We start from the raw sequence: 16,186 nt of genomic DNA, 5'->3' as shown, positions 1-16,186 counted from the left end.
TTATTTTTAATATTAAAGCTAATTATGTGAGTGGATTTATTTTTAAATAGATAATCTCAATTTATCTTGCCTCTTATTTTTATCATTTTTTTTAAAACTAATCTACATAATTTATAGATTAATAAGCTATCTAAATTAGTTAAGTAGTTTTTATATTAAAGATTGGGGAAATAATTTTTTTTTTTTATCAACAGCCAGTCATATTAGTAGGAAAGGGTTATAACCACTCAAAAATAATTTTTTGAGTTTGAACCCACGTAATCTTAATCTATAATTTGATTTGATAATAGTCGAATCTCACGTGAACTAATAATAGTACTAAATATCATATAGCAATAATATAAAACAAATAGTTGGAAAAAGGAAAAATGTCAAAAAAGTGATAGTTGAATTTAAAAATTCTAAATCAGTATTGGTTACTACACTTATAAAGAAAATAACTATATTTGAAAAGTAAATGACAATACATTTTTGTAGTAGTTCCTGATTTAGAATTTTGAAATTCAACAATATTTTTTTGTGGGGATTTTTCCTTAGAAAAAAGCAATATAAAACAAATAAATTATAAATATATAAAAACTATTTTTCTTTACCTAATATAATTAATGAATATAAAAAGTCTTGAAAACCCATCCTAACTAATTATCATAACGGCCTATAGCCTGGAACCCCCAACACGTGCGCCCATAAGGCCATAAAAGAAAATAACCCCTAAGGACCCTCTCTTCCCTGAACAATTATTCCTTCTTCCTCCTTCATATGGGCCGAAGCCGAACCCAAGAAATTGAAAAAAAGCTAAAGAAGTCACCAGACAAAATCTAAGCTTAACTTATCTTGCTTCTTCCTTCATCATTTCGTCTCACTGTTACTTCCTGCTTTACCTGAACTCTCTCGTCTTTTTAACTTTTATTTGCGCGGAGGATTCGAAACCCCGAGCATCACCTCTCTTTCCCACTCCCACGTTTTTCTCAAACGCTCTAGAGCAGAGACGGCAGTGTCTTTTGAATACTTCTCTTCATTCTTTTAATCCTTTATCGAACTTCGATCTTGATCTGAATCTGGCGAAGTTCACGAATTTAGTAGGAACGTGTGAATCCGATACCATTCTTCTTCCCTCAAACGTGTTTTGCACGGCCTGAACTTAGTGTTATCACTCGTTCAACAGCCACCCCCACATGGTAATGACACTCTCCTACTTCTCTGCTTTTTACCCCTGAAGCGCCACTTCTTACGATGTTTACATTCTCCCCAAGGATGTAGGAAAGTAAAAAAAAATTTCCTTCTTCCACTAACGGAAGCTAGCTGGCATTTATTTATGAGCTAAGGCAATGTTTTCTTTCCTTATTTACTGATGTTCTGTTCATTTGATTTCATACGGATTTTGATTCTGTAACAATGAAGAATACCCGAATGGAAGAATCTTAGGACACATCTGCTCGATCTGACATCATGAAGGGGGCTTTTTGTGCATACCCAGTGTTTTGAGATTTGCTATGTGCGAAGGACCCAAGACCAAGAAGTTAAATTTGTATTAGAACCGTGGTAAAAGGAAAAATGCAGTCCAGGTTGGGAGCTTTAGAGGAAGGGAAGGAACCTGTAACTGCATCTAGGACAAGTCAATCTAGGCCCTTCCCCTTGAGACTATTGAAATTCTTCTTGCTATTCTTGATTTTTGGCATTAGTGCTTCAATTGTTAGCATCATTATGGTTCGGCGTTTTGGAATCAACACTGTGCCCCTACTAGTACAGTCTAGTACTTTTAGGCCTTGCTTTGAGCAGTCAGGGAGCATAGAAAGTTGGATTAGGCCTCCATCAAATTTGTTGCATACAATGAATGACTCTGAACTGTTCTGGAAGGCCTCTTTTGTTCCAAGAATTAAAAGCTATCCATTTAAAAGGACTCCCAAGATTGCTTTCATGTTCTTGACGAAGGGACCATTGCCATTTGCGCCACTCTGGGAGAAGTTTTTCAAGGGGCACGAGGGGCTTTATTCAATTTATGTTCATTCACTACCATCTTACACGTCTGATTTTCCGCCATCTTCAATTTTCTATAGGAGACAGATCCCAAGCCAGGTATGAGCTGCCTCTTATTTTACTTTATTTTCTTTTTCAAGATTAATGACTCAATCTGTTGTATTCATTCCTAAGAAAGTAGCATCATCCATCTTTGATAAATGTAAATTTCTGTTTTCTGTTGACTAGTAAAGATTAACATACCAGTTACTTGTAGTTGGGTGCTTTGTGCTAGTCATGTTATTTGTTATGTTCTTCTGTAATATTACCTCCAGTCCTTAATATAAGAACTAGATAACTAATTTACGAATATTAAGGAAATTAGTTAAGTTTGTTATTTGTAATAAATGAGTATTATCTTTCTTAAAATACCCTTATTAATCTGATGCATTGGAACTATCTATTGATGAAAATCACTAAACATGTGTAGTCACTATAGAGATTACTTGGGGACAAAATGGATTTACTTGGGGACAAAATGGATAAACATGAAAGACAAAGTTAATTAAGGTCTTATATTTAAAACTAAATTGATTCTACAACTAGCTCTTATACTATGGACCAGAGGTAGTAAATGATTATTTTTGATAATTTTGATTGATTGCTAGATCTTAATCTTTTGTGTAGTATAGTCTACAAACTTGGTAGCTTCATTTTGTTGTCTTTCCTATGAGTGAAAATCTCCCAAGCCTGCTGCATGCCTGTCTTATGCTTTTAATGCTATACAGATTTTAATAGAAAATATATGACAGGATGATTTAATAGATGATTTCCTTTGCTGTATGTCAGACTTACCGTCTGGAAAGTATTCTTTATTTCATTCCTCAGCTATGAAGTGCACCGTAGTTAAAGGGAAAGTAACTTTGCGTTGTTCTTTTTTGTAGATTTTATTTTATATCATTTATATAATCTCTGCTCTATTAGAAAAAGGTTAAGGTGTAAATTTTCTTTGGAAGTTTTGGCACCTGAAAGTTTTTTTGGGGGGCAAATTTGCCTGAAAAGTTTGAAATTGTATCAGTGTTGCTTTTTACCGAAACGAACATTGACCATTAAAGTAGTGACATTGACCATTAACATTTTTATTTTTTAATGGTAGGGGAAAATATTGCTACAATTTTAAACTTTCAAGGCAATTTGCATCTAAAAAAACTTTCGGGTGCCCAACGCTGTTGAGTGAAAACTTTCGAGACAAAGTTACACTTTAACCAAATAAAACCTTGAGAATAATCCTTCTCAGAAAGAATAAGCGTAAACACCTTATTTGCTTGGTGGGTTGTCCTGTACTTAGTTCAGTAGCTGTTAAACTGCTTCATGCTAAATGGCGATGTGATTTTGAGGAGATACATGTATTGCAATCTATATTGGACTTTGAGCCTCCAACGATTTGGATCAGTATCTTCCACCTCTGTATTTATATGTGTGTAGTAATACTAGCTCAATGCTTAACACATCTCTTCATGAATGTCAGGTTCATTCTCCGTTCTTATCTAATTGTTGATGCGTTAAGCATCGAACTAATATTACAATCAGATTGCACACTTACTCGAACTAGGAAAAAATCATTATCAGAGTCCTGATGTCACATGTTTCTTCTTGACAATGTCTTGTTGTTCATTGTCAAGTTGTGTGGCATTGGCCTGTAGACTAACACCATGAAAACTCCTCTGTAAGTGGGTGGTGATGAGTTCAATCCTGCTTGTAATCATTGCACCATTAATTCTTGCCCCTCTAAATGCTTTTTTTTTGGGGGGGGGGGGAGAGAAAGTTGTGTGGCATTGAAATATATATTCGGCAAAACAATTGCATTTGAATTTCTTTTTTAAGAAAACACACTGTTCAATATATGTTCGGAGCCTAGAGAAATCACAAAAGTTTTAAATCCAACTATCAAACACAGTTCCGTCCAACACCTCATTGGGAGTACATTCTTGTTCTACTAAAAAGATGCTTTTAGACGATTTTGATAACGTGTTTGTTGGGGCATGAATTTGGAGACAAATTTTTGGTTGAGCATTATCTATGACTATGAAATTACTAATCAGCTTTTTCTTAAGCAGTTAGCAGAATGGGGAAAGATGAGCATGTGTGATGGTGAAAGAAGACTCCTGGCTAATGCACTGCTTGATATGTCAAATGAATGGTTCATCCTCCTATCTGAGTCCTGTATTCCTCTCCAGAACTTCAGCATTGTGTATCGATATATATCCCGGTCATGGTACAGTTTCATGGGTGCAGTTGATGAACCTGGTCCCTATGGTAGAGGGCGCTATAATGAACACATGGCTCCTGAGGTCAACTTATCTGACTGGCGTAAAGGACCACAGTGGTTTGAAATTAACCGGGAACTCGCAGTTAGAATAGTTGAAGACAGCACTTACTATCCTAAGTTCAAAGAGTTTTGCACACCACATGCATGCTATGTGGATGAGCACTATTTCCAGACTATGTTAACCATTAACACTCCTCATCTTTTGGCAAATAGGAGCCTCACTTATGTTGATTGGTCTAGGGGTGGCGCTCACCCGGCTACTTTCGGTAAGGATGATATCAAAGAGGAATTCTTCAAGAAAATTTTGGAAGAGCAGACATGTCTTTATAATAACCAGCCATCATCTCTTTGTTTCCTCTTTGCTAGAAAATTTGCACCTAATGCTTTGGGTCCTCTTTTAGCTATAGCATCCAAAGTTCTAAGAATTTGAGAATGGTCTAGCTTGTTGGAGTTGAATCTTTGAAGGAGGCTTATTCGAAGCATATGTTAGTATAGTTTTAAGTTAGCTGAGCTCCTTATAGACACATCATACAATTAATCTTCTCTTCCTCCCTACTTTTTGCAGAATTTAGTTGCTCCTAGACGTATAGGATATTGAACTTAGTTACATTTTTATACCAAGTATAAGCCCCAATTCATACTAATTTTATTGGGTTATTAGTTTGCTGCTTGCTGGTTAATTTAGTCCTATGCTGCTGTAACCAAATTAATAAGCTGTAACCAAATTAATAAAAATTGCACCATTTTCCTTTTTAGCATGTCTTGCTCATTACTAGACGACCTGTTTTGTTTGTCTATACTATTTGAGGAATAACCACCTACACTTCATGTTCAGATTTTTCTTGTGATAGATGAAGAATAATTAATTGAAGGAGAAAGACGAAATTTGCATCTATTCTTTTAATCTTATAAATATTGGTTGACATGAGAGAATTGGAATTACGTGAGTTCCGAGCTTGAGGTGAAAACATTCGCTTTTGTAAGATTACAAATGTTGTCTTTCTTCCTTTTTTTTTTTTTTGTAAAATTTATTTCATCTTAAAGAGAATAAAGTACCACTATCATAGTAAGCCGAAGGTCAAGTAGACAAAAACCTGTAACAAGAAGATGTTCATTTGATCCTTGTGAACTAGAAAAAAGTGACATTGAAGAAACCAATTCATCATTTCCACCCTAACAAGGCTCAAATTAGAGGAACAGAATATAAGAACGAATGAAAGAAAAGGCAGGAGGGAGCAGGGTAACTCCATGGTTCTTTTGGCCTCCAAAGTGGTTGATGTTTAGGATACCCTTCTTCATAGATATAAAATTTATTATTGACTTGAATAGAAAAGGGAAAGGATTTAAGGTACCAATTTTAAATTTTTATAATAGTGTTGTAAACACAATTAAAGAAAAAGCAAATATTAGAAATAGAGGTGTGCATGAATTCCAATTCCTCCCTTCACGCACTCTCGTTTTCTTTTTATTTATTTTCTACTTCACTGCAGCTAGTAACTTACGGCAGAGAAATCAGGTTTCATAATTTTATTTGACTACAGAATCTCTGAATTTGAGCTACTGCTCTTTCCCCTATTTGCAACGAAATAATGCGTCAAACCAATGCCTAATATCAGCTATTTAGCCCAATTCTCCACGAAATTTAGATTCATAGTTCATCATGACCCATCCCTTCTGCAACTTTCACATTCTGCTGAAGTTGAAGGAGGTAGCTACTAGCTAATGATGCATGAAGCGCAGCCCCATAAGGAAGAACATCTTCATTGACTCTGAAATTAGGTGAGTGCAGCGACTCAAGTTGTCCGAGAGAAGCATCTGCCATTCCAATGAAAAAGAAGTAACCAGGGATAACCTCTTGATAGAATGAGAAGTCCTCAGATCCCATCATTGGCTTCACCTCATTAACCTTTTCTTCACCAAGCATATCCCCTACAACCTGTCGAAAATGCTCATGCAATTTGCCATCATTAACGGTAGCAGGGTAGAAGGCATTTTCTTCAAAAAAGTTAATTGTTGCATTGCACCTCTGTACAGCAGCTTGTCCAGTGATCACCTGAAGGAATTTATCAGCCTTAAGCCGAAGTAGGATTGCAAAACAAAACAATAGCTTACAATTGTTTTTTGTAACAACATAATCATGTTAGTGTGTTTATTTTTCATTGAGAGCTGCGAAGAGTAATTAATGATCATAGGAAATTGATTGTCAGTCAAGATTAATGCAAAAATTAAGATGGATTTTTTTTAAAATGCCACGCATGATATATGGATGAATATGTCGTTCATACAATATCATGCCTGAAATTAACTACCAAGAACTCGATTAGAAAACGTTAGGTGATCTATGGGGAATTCACCGTATATTCCTAACACAATTCATCATCAATTTAAAGTATAATTGTTGAATAAGATAGTTTTATTTCTGTTCGTACATCCAGTAATCTGAATTGACAGTGTTGTCCCATGATCTAACAGCATTTTCATGTCGTTTGTGGGATCAAATTTAAGCCACTTAGTCCTGGTAACCATGAAGAAAACATATAATCTATGACTTAGGTAGTAATGCAAAACAAAAAATGAATTATAAGCATTAGAAAAGTGGGGGAGACATATTCTAACATAGACACCTGCTCAATCCGTTGTCTTAGTTGCACAAAACTTTCTTTTGAAAAGGAGCGGAAGGTGCCACCAATAGTGACAGAATCTGGAATAACATTGAAAGCACCGCCTCCTTGGAATTTTGCTATTGTCACAACCTGTGAGGACAATCATGATGTTAGGTAGAGATAGGATCGTCACTCTAAGCAAGGAAAACCCTCCAAGATTTATAATCATTTTCACCAAGTATGATCTCTAATAAGTGATAATATAATGATTTCTTAAGAGTTTGGAATCCATTCCAATATGGCTCAGCTACAGAATGCAACATGTCCTGGATTTGGTTTATTACCCTTTATAGTCTATCAAATCCGCTTACATTCTAAGATTAACATTGTATACTAATTAGATGTACCGATAGTACTATTGATGGAATATGAGAATTAACATATTTTGAGAGAAACCTAGAAATAAATAGGCAATAGTTACTTTTAATGTTATTTTATTTTTAACTTTATTTGCGAGCAAGTAAGTTTCTTTTTGTAATGATGGCAGAGCAATTCCTTCATAGGAAGGAAACCTTTGGCTAGAGCATTTGGATGTTTCCTTCATGAGAAGGAAACCTCAACCTCTATGCATACATACATATATATATACACACATATATATTTATGTATGTATATATGTCCCTTATATATTATGGAGATAGACTTGGATGATAATGAAATGAACTTTCATATTGTTTAGTTACTCTATATTCCCCCCGTTTTCTGTCTCTTCTCCCTTCCTTCTTATCCCCCTCAAGTTCTTCATATCCCCCCCCTTCTGGTCTTATGTCTCCCTTCTTTTCTCTGCCAACCCCTCTCTTACTTTCTGTCTCTTCTCTCCCTCATCATCTCTTTTCTGTTCCCCCATCTCTTCCTCTTTGTGGGTGTTGCATCAAATATTCTCATTTTTTATGTCTCAGATGTTTTTCTCTGCTCCAGAAGCATTATCGAAAGCAGATGCTGTTTAAATTTGTTCACCAGATTGTTTGAAGTGTTTGGACAGCAGAAGATATGTCTCACTACCTTGGGATGTTCTGTTTACTATCTGCTCGAGCTTTCGGATGCAAAAAGGAGAACAAGGAGCTTTGAGATTGCACTTTATTGATCTTAGATGGTTTAAAATGTGGTAAAAATTTACTGATCTTGGATAGTAAAGAACCTAAATATAAATAAATGGTGGTGGTAACTAAAAAGCAGAAGAGCAAGAAACTTACCCGGGAGTCCAAAGGATCAGCCTCGCGAGAAACAAGATGCTGTAAGCTAACAATCACATTAGAAGCTGCCAAAATGGGGTCAATAGAATGCTGAGGAAGAGCAGCATGACCTCCCCTTCCACTTATTACTGCTTCAAAGAAGCCACTGCCAGCCATAAAAGGACCAGATCTAGAGCCCACTTCACCTATAGGTATGTTTGGCATAACATGCAATCCAAAGATAGCAGCGACATTTTCTAAGGCTCCAGCAGCTAACATTTTCTTAGCTCCCGCACCTCCTTCCTCTGCTGGTTGGAAAACAAGAACTACAGTTCCCTATTTAGAGTTTAGAAGACAAAAAATGAAAGATAACAGATATCATTGAGTGGAAGAAACACAGAACAATACAATTGAAGAGATGTAGACCACATGATTGACTGTCCTGTGAAACATTTATTCTTTTCCGGTAGTACTTAAATACTGAACACCACCGTCAAACATATTTCTTAACAAATTTTTAGGAACTGAAATTTGAGACTAAGTTACATGACCTTTTACCGGGAGAAAATGATAACAAATTGCCCGAAGTAAAGAAAATGAAGGTTTAGTGAATTAGACTCTGGCACAATGAAGTGTAGTGACCTCGCTTTCAAATATCGTAAAAGCAATATTTCAATGTTCTAAACCAAAATAGAGCAAAATAGACCTGTATGTCTTTTTCACGCTGTTTGAGTATCTTTGCGGCACCGAGAAGCATAGTAACATGAGCATCATGGCCACAAGCATGCATCTTTCCAGGAACTTTACTCTTGTGCTCCCACTCCACCATTTCCTAAAGGACTCGGGCAACAACAAAATTAATCAACACAAAAATACACATATCGAGAGCACTCTAACCATTTGGCCTCTCCATTATTTGATCAATTTAAGTAGAACAGCAAAGCAGTCTTTTTGGAATCACCAAATTACTTAAAAAAAGGACCAATATTCGGTTATCATTTTCAGAGACCAACTTATACTGTCAGAGCTGAAGTTAAACAGTCTAATGATTTACGGAACAAATTGCTAGTGTGTGTGTGTGTGAAAACACAAAAAATGAAATCTATGATGAAATTTGAGAGGAGGCGAAGAAATTTTAGCTTCTCCTAGTCGGAAGCTATGAATTAACATCACGCAAATCCATCTAAAAGGCGATTGACCATTATATATTGAATTGATGGAGTGGGAGTAGGAGAGTTTATAAAGAATTCAAGTACTTGAATAGGAAGAGCATCGATATCAGCTCTTATAGCAACAAAAGGAGGTCGTCCAGTGCCTATATAGCCAACAACACCGGTCACTGCAATTGGGTATTTATATGATACGCCCAATGTATCCAGCTCTCTTCTGATCAGCTCACTGGTCTGAAATTCCTCATAAAGCAATTCAGGATTCTCGTGAAGTTTCCTTCTGATTCCGACCATCCAATCAAAAACCTCACGCTTCTTGGCAAAATTTAAAAATTCGGAGGACGTGGGAGAGAGTTTGTTTGAGCTCAAAGAAGTGTCCGAGGAGATGAGTGTTGCAGCGAGGAGATGGCAGATGATTATCATGCTGAGCCACCAGGAGAAACCCATGGTCGCTTTGCGTGTGAAAATGTGGGAAAGAAGTTCAGAAGAGGATAATAAAAAGAGGGCACAAAATCTTCATAAAGATCAATGGAAACGCCCACTTGGTCTCTTCCAAGCTATTTTGAAGGAAATGGATGAATGGAAAAGGAACGGAATAATTCCAACCATCTGCATGTTTTTTTTTCCTTCTTTTTTTGGCAACAACTATCGACATGCTTGGACTATACAGTATACAATGAAATGAATAATAGTTTGATAAAAAATAGATTAAAATATACATTTAGTCCTTTAATTTTAAAATTATTAAGTTTAGATTATGATTTTTTGTAATAATTATAGTTGTTTTAATAATTAAACTTGATATATTCGTATTTGAGAACGTTATCAATATTTAAGATCTTAATGTCATAATTTTTGTTAACAATTTTATGGTTAAAGAACTTAATATTAAAAGGACCAAATTAAAACTTTCTATAAAATTAAAGAATTAAATGTATATTTTAGCTAAAAAAATATTTGAAAGATGAAAACAGTTTGATATTTATAAATTGTTTTTTTAAAAAAGAAAATTTATCAGGATTTAACTTTTGTTGAATTAATATGAGTTATGATAAAAATTGCTTGAGAATTTTTCACTTAGAACCTTTGGACATTCAAAAATATTTTTGGATTTGATATTGCCGGCAAAGTTTCAAGTCGCAGCAACTTGACTGCTAAAAATATCAACGGTCATGCATGCGTTGATTTTATATAGATGAATATATCATGAACTCGTTTAAAAGGTTGGGTGATCTATGGGGAATTCATCACAACTCATCATCAATTTAATTGTTGAATAAGATATATTTATTTCTGTTGTAACATCTGGTAATCTAAATCGATAGTGCTGCTTGGGATCATATTTAGGATATTTAGTCCTAACAACCGTAAAGAAAATATATAATCTATGACTTATTTAGGGTAGACTTGGATGACAATGAAATGAATTTTGTTATGGTTTTGCTACTTTACAATATCCCCTCATTTTCTTTCTCTTTCTTTTCCCTTCCTTCTTATCCCCTTCAAGTTAGATGGTAAAGCAACTAAATGTAAATGAATGGGTGGTGGTAATTAAAAAGCAGAAGTGAAAGAAACTTACCTGAGAGTCCAAACAATCACAATGGAAGCTGCCAATACGGGGATAATAGAAGCTGAAATTTCAAACTTAGAAGTTACATGAGCTTTACTAAAGAAAATGAAGGTACCAAACTTATTCATCTTCTTTGACTTTTTTGACTTCTAAATTTAATAATAAAAATCACTCCTTTTGTTCTTAATTATAAGACCCAATTGATTAATTTGAGGAGATTAAGGAAAGAAGTTAAGTTAGTTATTTGTAATAAATATGTGTTGTCTTTCCTAAAATATCCTTACTAATCAACTATATTGGCTAGAACTACAATTATTAGAAGGACTATCTTAAGAAAAAAAATGCATAAATATGAGAGACAAAGTGGATTGAGGTCTTATATTTAGAACCAAAATAAAAGTCAAGCAGAGTCTTATATCAAAGACCGGAGGTAGTAGTACTTAACTTGAGCATGAAGGCCACAAGCATTCATCTTTCCAGGAACTTGTGCTTCCACAAGCATTCACGAGAATCCTGAATTGCTTTATGAGGAATTTCAGACCAGTGAGCTGATCAGAAGAGAACTGGATACATTGGTCATTAAATATAAATTCCTCATAAAGCAATTCAGGATTCTCCTGAATCTTCCTCCTAATTCCGACCATCTAATAAAAAACCTCGTGTCTTCTTGGCAAAACTTAGAAATCTGGAGGACGTCGAATGGAGTTAGTTTGTGCTGTGTCTGAGAAGACGAGTGTTGCAGCGAAGAATGGTAGATGAGGAGTGTAGGAAAGAAGCTCAGACCAGAACAATAAGAAGAGGTTACGATATCAAGTGGAGGAAGTGGACGGATGGAAAAGAAAAGGAAATACTCTGCCAAACTATTTTGATGGATAGGGACGGATGGACGAGCAAAGTAAATACTGCCAAACCATTTTGATGGAAAGGGATGGGTGGAAGAGCAAAGTAATAGGAATAATTACAATAAAGTCCCAAAAAAAAAAAACAATTGAAAAACAAGTCCAGAAGTTATGATTCTTACTATAAAACTTGTTATCATAAGTTGTTAAAGTTGTTATTAGGACCTTTTGGTAATTATTTTTCTTCTATGAGACTTAATTGTAATTGTCCCAAAATAATAGTCAACCAAACTTATTTTGAAGGATGGAAGAGAGGAGGAGTAGAAAAATAATTCAACTAGCATGATTGCAGCATACAGTATACCATGAAATGAAAATAGTTTGATAAAAAAAAATTGCATTTAGCATATGAAAATAATGAGTTGATGAGGAAAAAGGAAAAAAAGATAAAATGACTATAATGCCTATAATATGAAAGTGGTGAAATAATTATTTAATTAATCATTCGTTTTGGTAAAAATAAATTTATAAATATTAATCATATGTTAAGCACTTAGATTTTCACATATTCTTCCGGCTTTAACTATAAGACCCATTATATAGTGTAACTTGCATTACAAAATGAGTCTTATATTTAGAACCGGAAGAATATAACTCCAAATTTGTAATTGTGGTTCTCGTTGTAGCTTTTTGAATTAGTACTTATAGTGAACCGCAAGTTGTACCAACAATAACGCTAAAAAATTTATAGAGATTATTAAAATCTCTCTTTTCTCCTCTTTTTCATTTTGTTAAAATTCATTACACTTTTTTTCCATTAAACCAAACAATGCCTCAGTTTTACCCAAACAAAAAAAAAATCACACCCACGCAATATTTATTAGGGATTTTAATAAAAATTTACCAAAAGCTTAAAAAAAAAATTTGCACCAAACAAGACAACCTCTAAAATATAGTTATATTTTGTAAAAAAATTTTATTATATATTTCAAAAATATAATGAATCATAAACAATATACCCCATGAATACTGTTACTTATTGTGGATTGGTAGAATCAATAGAAGCATTGGGGATTGTGCTCCACCTGTCCCCCGCTTTGAATCGACCCTTTACAAGTATAACAACAGTCACTTCCAGGAAGTGACCTTATCAAACCAAAGCTCAATATCAGCTCAGTTTGGGCCAGCATGGATTTCCAATGACTATTCAGTTTCATATCAGCACAATGATCCAATAAATCTAGATTCATAGTTCATCATGAGCCATCCCTTGTGCAACTTTTACATGCTGTTGAGTTTTAACAAGATAATTAGTAGCTAATGATGCATGAAGTGAAGCTCCATAAGGAAGAACATCTTCATTGACTCTGAAATTAGGTGAGTGCAGAGACTCTAGTGGTCCAAGAGAAGCATCCTCCATTCCAATAAAAAGAAGTAACCAGGGATAACCTCTTGATAGAATGAGAAGTCCTCAGCTCCCATCATTGGCTTCACCTCATTAACCTTTTCTACACCAAGCATATCACCTGCAACCTGTCGGAAAAGCTCGTGCAATTTTCCATCGTTAATCACCGCCGGGGAGAAGGTATCCTCTGCTTCGAAGAAGTTAACTGTTGCATTGCACCTCTGTACAGCAGCTTGTCCGGTGATAACCTGTGAGAGACGTATCAGCTTTAACATATGACTGAGGTAGTAATACAAAACAAGGGATTAAGCTTTTTTTTTTTTTTTGGGGGGGGGGGGGGACATATTCTAACTGTCACACCTGCTCAATCCGTTGCCTTAGTTGCATAAAACTTTGTTTTGAAAAGCGCGGAAGGTGCCACCATAGTGACAGAATCTGGGATAACATTGAATGCGCCACCACCGTGGAATTTTGCTATTGTCACCACCTGTGAAGACAATCTTAACATTAGGCAGAGACAGTATAGTCAATCTAAGCAAGGATAATCCTCGAAGATTTCTATTCATTTCCATCAAATAGAAACTCTTATAAGAGGGATAACGATGATTTCCTGGCATTTGGAGTCCATTTTAAGAAAGCTCAGGTACAAAACGCTATGTTGTGGATTCTTTCATGTTCACTTCCTCTTGCACTTGCATGATTAAAATCGCATACTACTGGGATGCACTAAAAGTAAAATTCTCACTTCTTATGTCATAGATTTTTTTCTGTTCAAGGATACATGAGAGCAGACGCTGTTTTAATTAGTTCACCAACATCCTGCCAAATAGTAACATATCGATCATTTTAAACGTATGGAGAGAACTATATAAATCCATCTACCTTGGAGGTTCTTTTCTATGTGCCTGAGGTTTTGGGGTTTAAAAGGGAGAATAAGGAGTTCTGGAATTTCACCTTACTAATCTTAGATGGTTTAAAATGTGGTACAAACTTATGGATCTTAGATGGTTAAGCAGCAAAGTGTAATAAACAAGTGCGGTGGTAATTGAAAAGAAGTGAAAGAAACTTACCTGAGATTCTAAAGTATCGGCCTCACGAGAAACAAGATGCTGTAAGCTAACAATCACATTAGAAGCTGCCAAAATGGGGTCTATAGAATGCTGAGGAAGAGCAGCATGACCTCCCTTTCCACTTATTACTGCTTCAAAGGAGCCACTTTCCGCCATAAGAGACCAGATCTAGAGCCCACTTCACCTATAAGTATGTTTGGTAGAACATGCATTCCAAAGATAGCAGAGACATTTTCTAAGACTCCAGCATCTATAATTTTTCTGAGCCCCTCCATATTTTTCCTCTGCTGGTTGGAAAACAAGAACTACAGTTCCCTATTTAGAGTTTAGAGGTACAAAAAATGAATGGCGTCAGGTATCATTGAGTGGGAGAAAACAGAACAATAGAAGACTAAGAAGACTTCACATGGCAAGATCAAGTGTAAGAGAAATATCTGTGTTTCAAAAAAAAAAAAACCACAACGTACCTGGATCTCTTTTTCATGCTCTTTGAGGATCTTTGCCGCACCGAGAAGCATAGTTACATGAGCATCATGACCACAAGCAGCATCTTTTCAGGAACTTTACTCTTGTGCTCCCACCCCACCATTTCCTAAAGTCAGGGGTAACCAAGAAATTAATCAATATGTTAAGCGGAGGACAAATAGTATTTTTGGCATCTCCATGTTACTCACCAAAGGTTAATATCAGTTTATTATATTCAGAGATTAAAATAACACTCAGAACATATATACAAACAGTGAGCAATGATGATATTTGATGAGAGGCGAACAAATTATCTCCTCCCAGTCGGAATCTATGAACTACCATCACTTCAATTCATCTGAAAAGCGAATGATCTTTGGAGAAAAATAAAAGGAGAGAATTTATTATGAAGAATTCAAATATGAAATACCTGAATAGGAAGAGCATCCATATCAGCTCTTAAAGCAACAAGGAGGTCGACCGGTGCCTATATAGCCAATAACACCGGTGACTGCAACGGGTATTTATTTGATACGCCCAATGTATCAAGTTCTCGTCTGATCAGCTCACTCGTTGAAATTCCTCACGACTCAATTCAGGATTTTCGTGTATCTTCCCTTCTGATTCCGACCATCCAATCAAAAACCTCAGGCTTCCTGGCAAATTTAAAATTCGGAGGACGACGAAAAGAGCTTGTTTGGTGAGCTCAAAGAAGGGTCCGAGGAGATGGGGTTGCAATAAGGAAATGTGTAGACGATGATCATACTGAACCGCCAGAAGAAACCCATGATCGCTTTGCGAGTGAAGAGTAGGGGGAAAGAAGTTCAGACCAGAGCAACAAAGAAGGGCGCCAAATCAGTACTTTCTTTTCCCCCAATAATCAGGAACAGAAGGATCAAAGATGAACGCGATTGAAGTGGGTAGCTTATTGGGTTTCTAAATAGTGAACTAGATACTATGAATGGGAGTGCCCAAGTGGCCAAGGGTTGATGCAGTGGAATTAAAACGTGAAAATATACGAAGTTGCCTCATCCTCGCAGAGGGCACCCTGTCGCATACTAAAGTAAAAGACGAAATACTGTCCTCCAGTCAGAAGATAAGGTGGAAAATGCAACCCCAATATTTTGAAAATTATCCTCCAATCAGAAGACAGCATTGAGGAGGCACCTTAATATTTTAAATATTATCCCCAATCAGAAGACAGGATTGAATCTGATATTTAAAAAAGTTAAGTTCTTTCTCATATGCATCCAACATTTTAAAACATTTTTTTAAATACGCTTAGCACCGTAAATATTTTTTTTGTGCGTCTAAAACCTTAAAAAAAAAAATCTTAGATGCTTCAAGCAACTAAAAATATTGTGTTGCTGGATGTCCTAAAAAATACTTTAAAGTATTGGATGCATTACAAAATATTTCGAAGTGTTGAATGCACGTTAACAAAAAAAATTTTTGTTGGTCACACGGATTCAGTTATGCCTAATTTTGTGTGGTTTTTTTTATCAAATAGTTATAGTTATATAATTTTTAATTAAGTCCTTGTATTTT

The 16,186-nt window shown here is 35.5% G+C and overlaps 2 protein-coding genes and 1 pseudogene across 3 annotated transcripts; 1 reads left to right on the top strand and 2 right to left on the bottom strand.

Annotated features, from left to right (window-relative positions):
- The first annotated feature begins 820 nt into the window (after positions 1 to 820).
- Positions 821 to 5,041, top strand: LOC114761666 (glycosyltransferase BC10). The gene is made up of 3 exons (XM_028951088.1): positions 821 to 1,178; positions 1,402 to 2,076; positions 4,074 to 5,041. Exons 2-3 carry the CDS (start codon positions 1,555 to 1,557, stop codon positions 4,713 to 4,715), a joined length of 1,164 nt encoding a protein of 387 aa, XP_028806921.1. The 5' UTR covers positions 821 to 1,178; positions 1,402 to 1,554; the 3' UTR covers positions 4,716 to 5,041.
- Positions 5,042 to 5,611: 570 nt separating this feature from the next.
- LOC114761824 (IAA-amino acid hydrolase ILR1-like 4) lies at positions 5,612 to 9,786 on the bottom strand. 2 transcript variants are annotated; one of them, XM_028951266.1, is made up of 5 exons: positions 9,377 to 9,736; positions 8,827 to 8,952; positions 8,142 to 8,456; positions 6,910 to 7,038; positions 5,612 to 6,338 (listed from the first exon to the last, which is right to left on the bottom strand). In XM_028951266.1, exons 1-5 carry the CDS (start codon positions 9,734 to 9,736, stop codon positions 5,934 to 5,936), a joined length of 1,335 nt encoding a protein of 444 aa, XP_028807099.1. In that variant the 3' UTR covers positions 5,612 to 5,933. The 2 variants fall into 2 exon arrangements, with proteins under 2 accessions (XP_028807099.1, XP_028807105.1); XM_028951272.1 differs by lacking the exon at positions 5,612 to 6,338 and adding an exon at positions 6,718 to 6,800 and having other exon boundaries at positions 9,377 to 9,786.
- A 2,926-nt stretch (positions 9,787 to 12,712) lies between these two features.
- LOC114761674 (IAA-amino acid hydrolase ILR1-like 4) lies at positions 12,713 to 15,426 on the bottom strand (annotated as a pseudogene).
- Between the last annotated feature and the right edge of the window lie 760 nt (positions 15,427 to 16,186).

The sequence above is a fragment of the Neltuma alba genome, unplaced genomic scaffold (assembly GCF_004799145.2).
Source record: "Neltuma alba isolate B1F8T4 unplaced genomic scaffold, ASM479914v2 tig00001706_pilon, whole genome shotgun sequence".
Classification (NCBI taxonomy): Eukaryota; Viridiplantae; Streptophyta; class Magnoliopsida; order Fabales; family Fabaceae; genus Neltuma; species Neltuma alba.
This window is presented reverse-complemented; position numbering and strand designations above follow the sequence as displayed.

Excerpts from the sequence above, each read along its gene's own strand:
- LOC114761666 (XM_028951088.1), top strand. The coding sequence starts at position 1,555 with ATGCAGTCCAGGTTGGGAGCTTTAGAGGAAGGGAAGGAACCTGTAACT. Across the intron at positions 2,077-4,073 it reads GGAGACAGATCCCAAGCCAG|TTAGCAGAATGGGGAAAGAT; the intron begins GTATGAGCTGCC and ends TTTCTTAAGCAG.
- LOC114761824 (XM_028951266.1), bottom strand. The coding sequence starts at position 9,736 with ATGGGTTTCTCCTGGTGGCTCAGCATGATAATCATCTGCCATCTCCTC. Across the intron at positions 8,953-9,376 it reads TCGATGCTCTTCCTATTCAA|GAAATGGTGGAGTGGGAGCA; the intron begins GTACTTGAATTC and ends CGAGTCCTTTAG. Across the intron at positions 8,457-8,826 it reads AGCGTGAAAAAGACATACAG|GGAACTGTAGTTCTTGTTTT; the intron begins GTCTATTTTGCT and ends AACTCTAAATAG.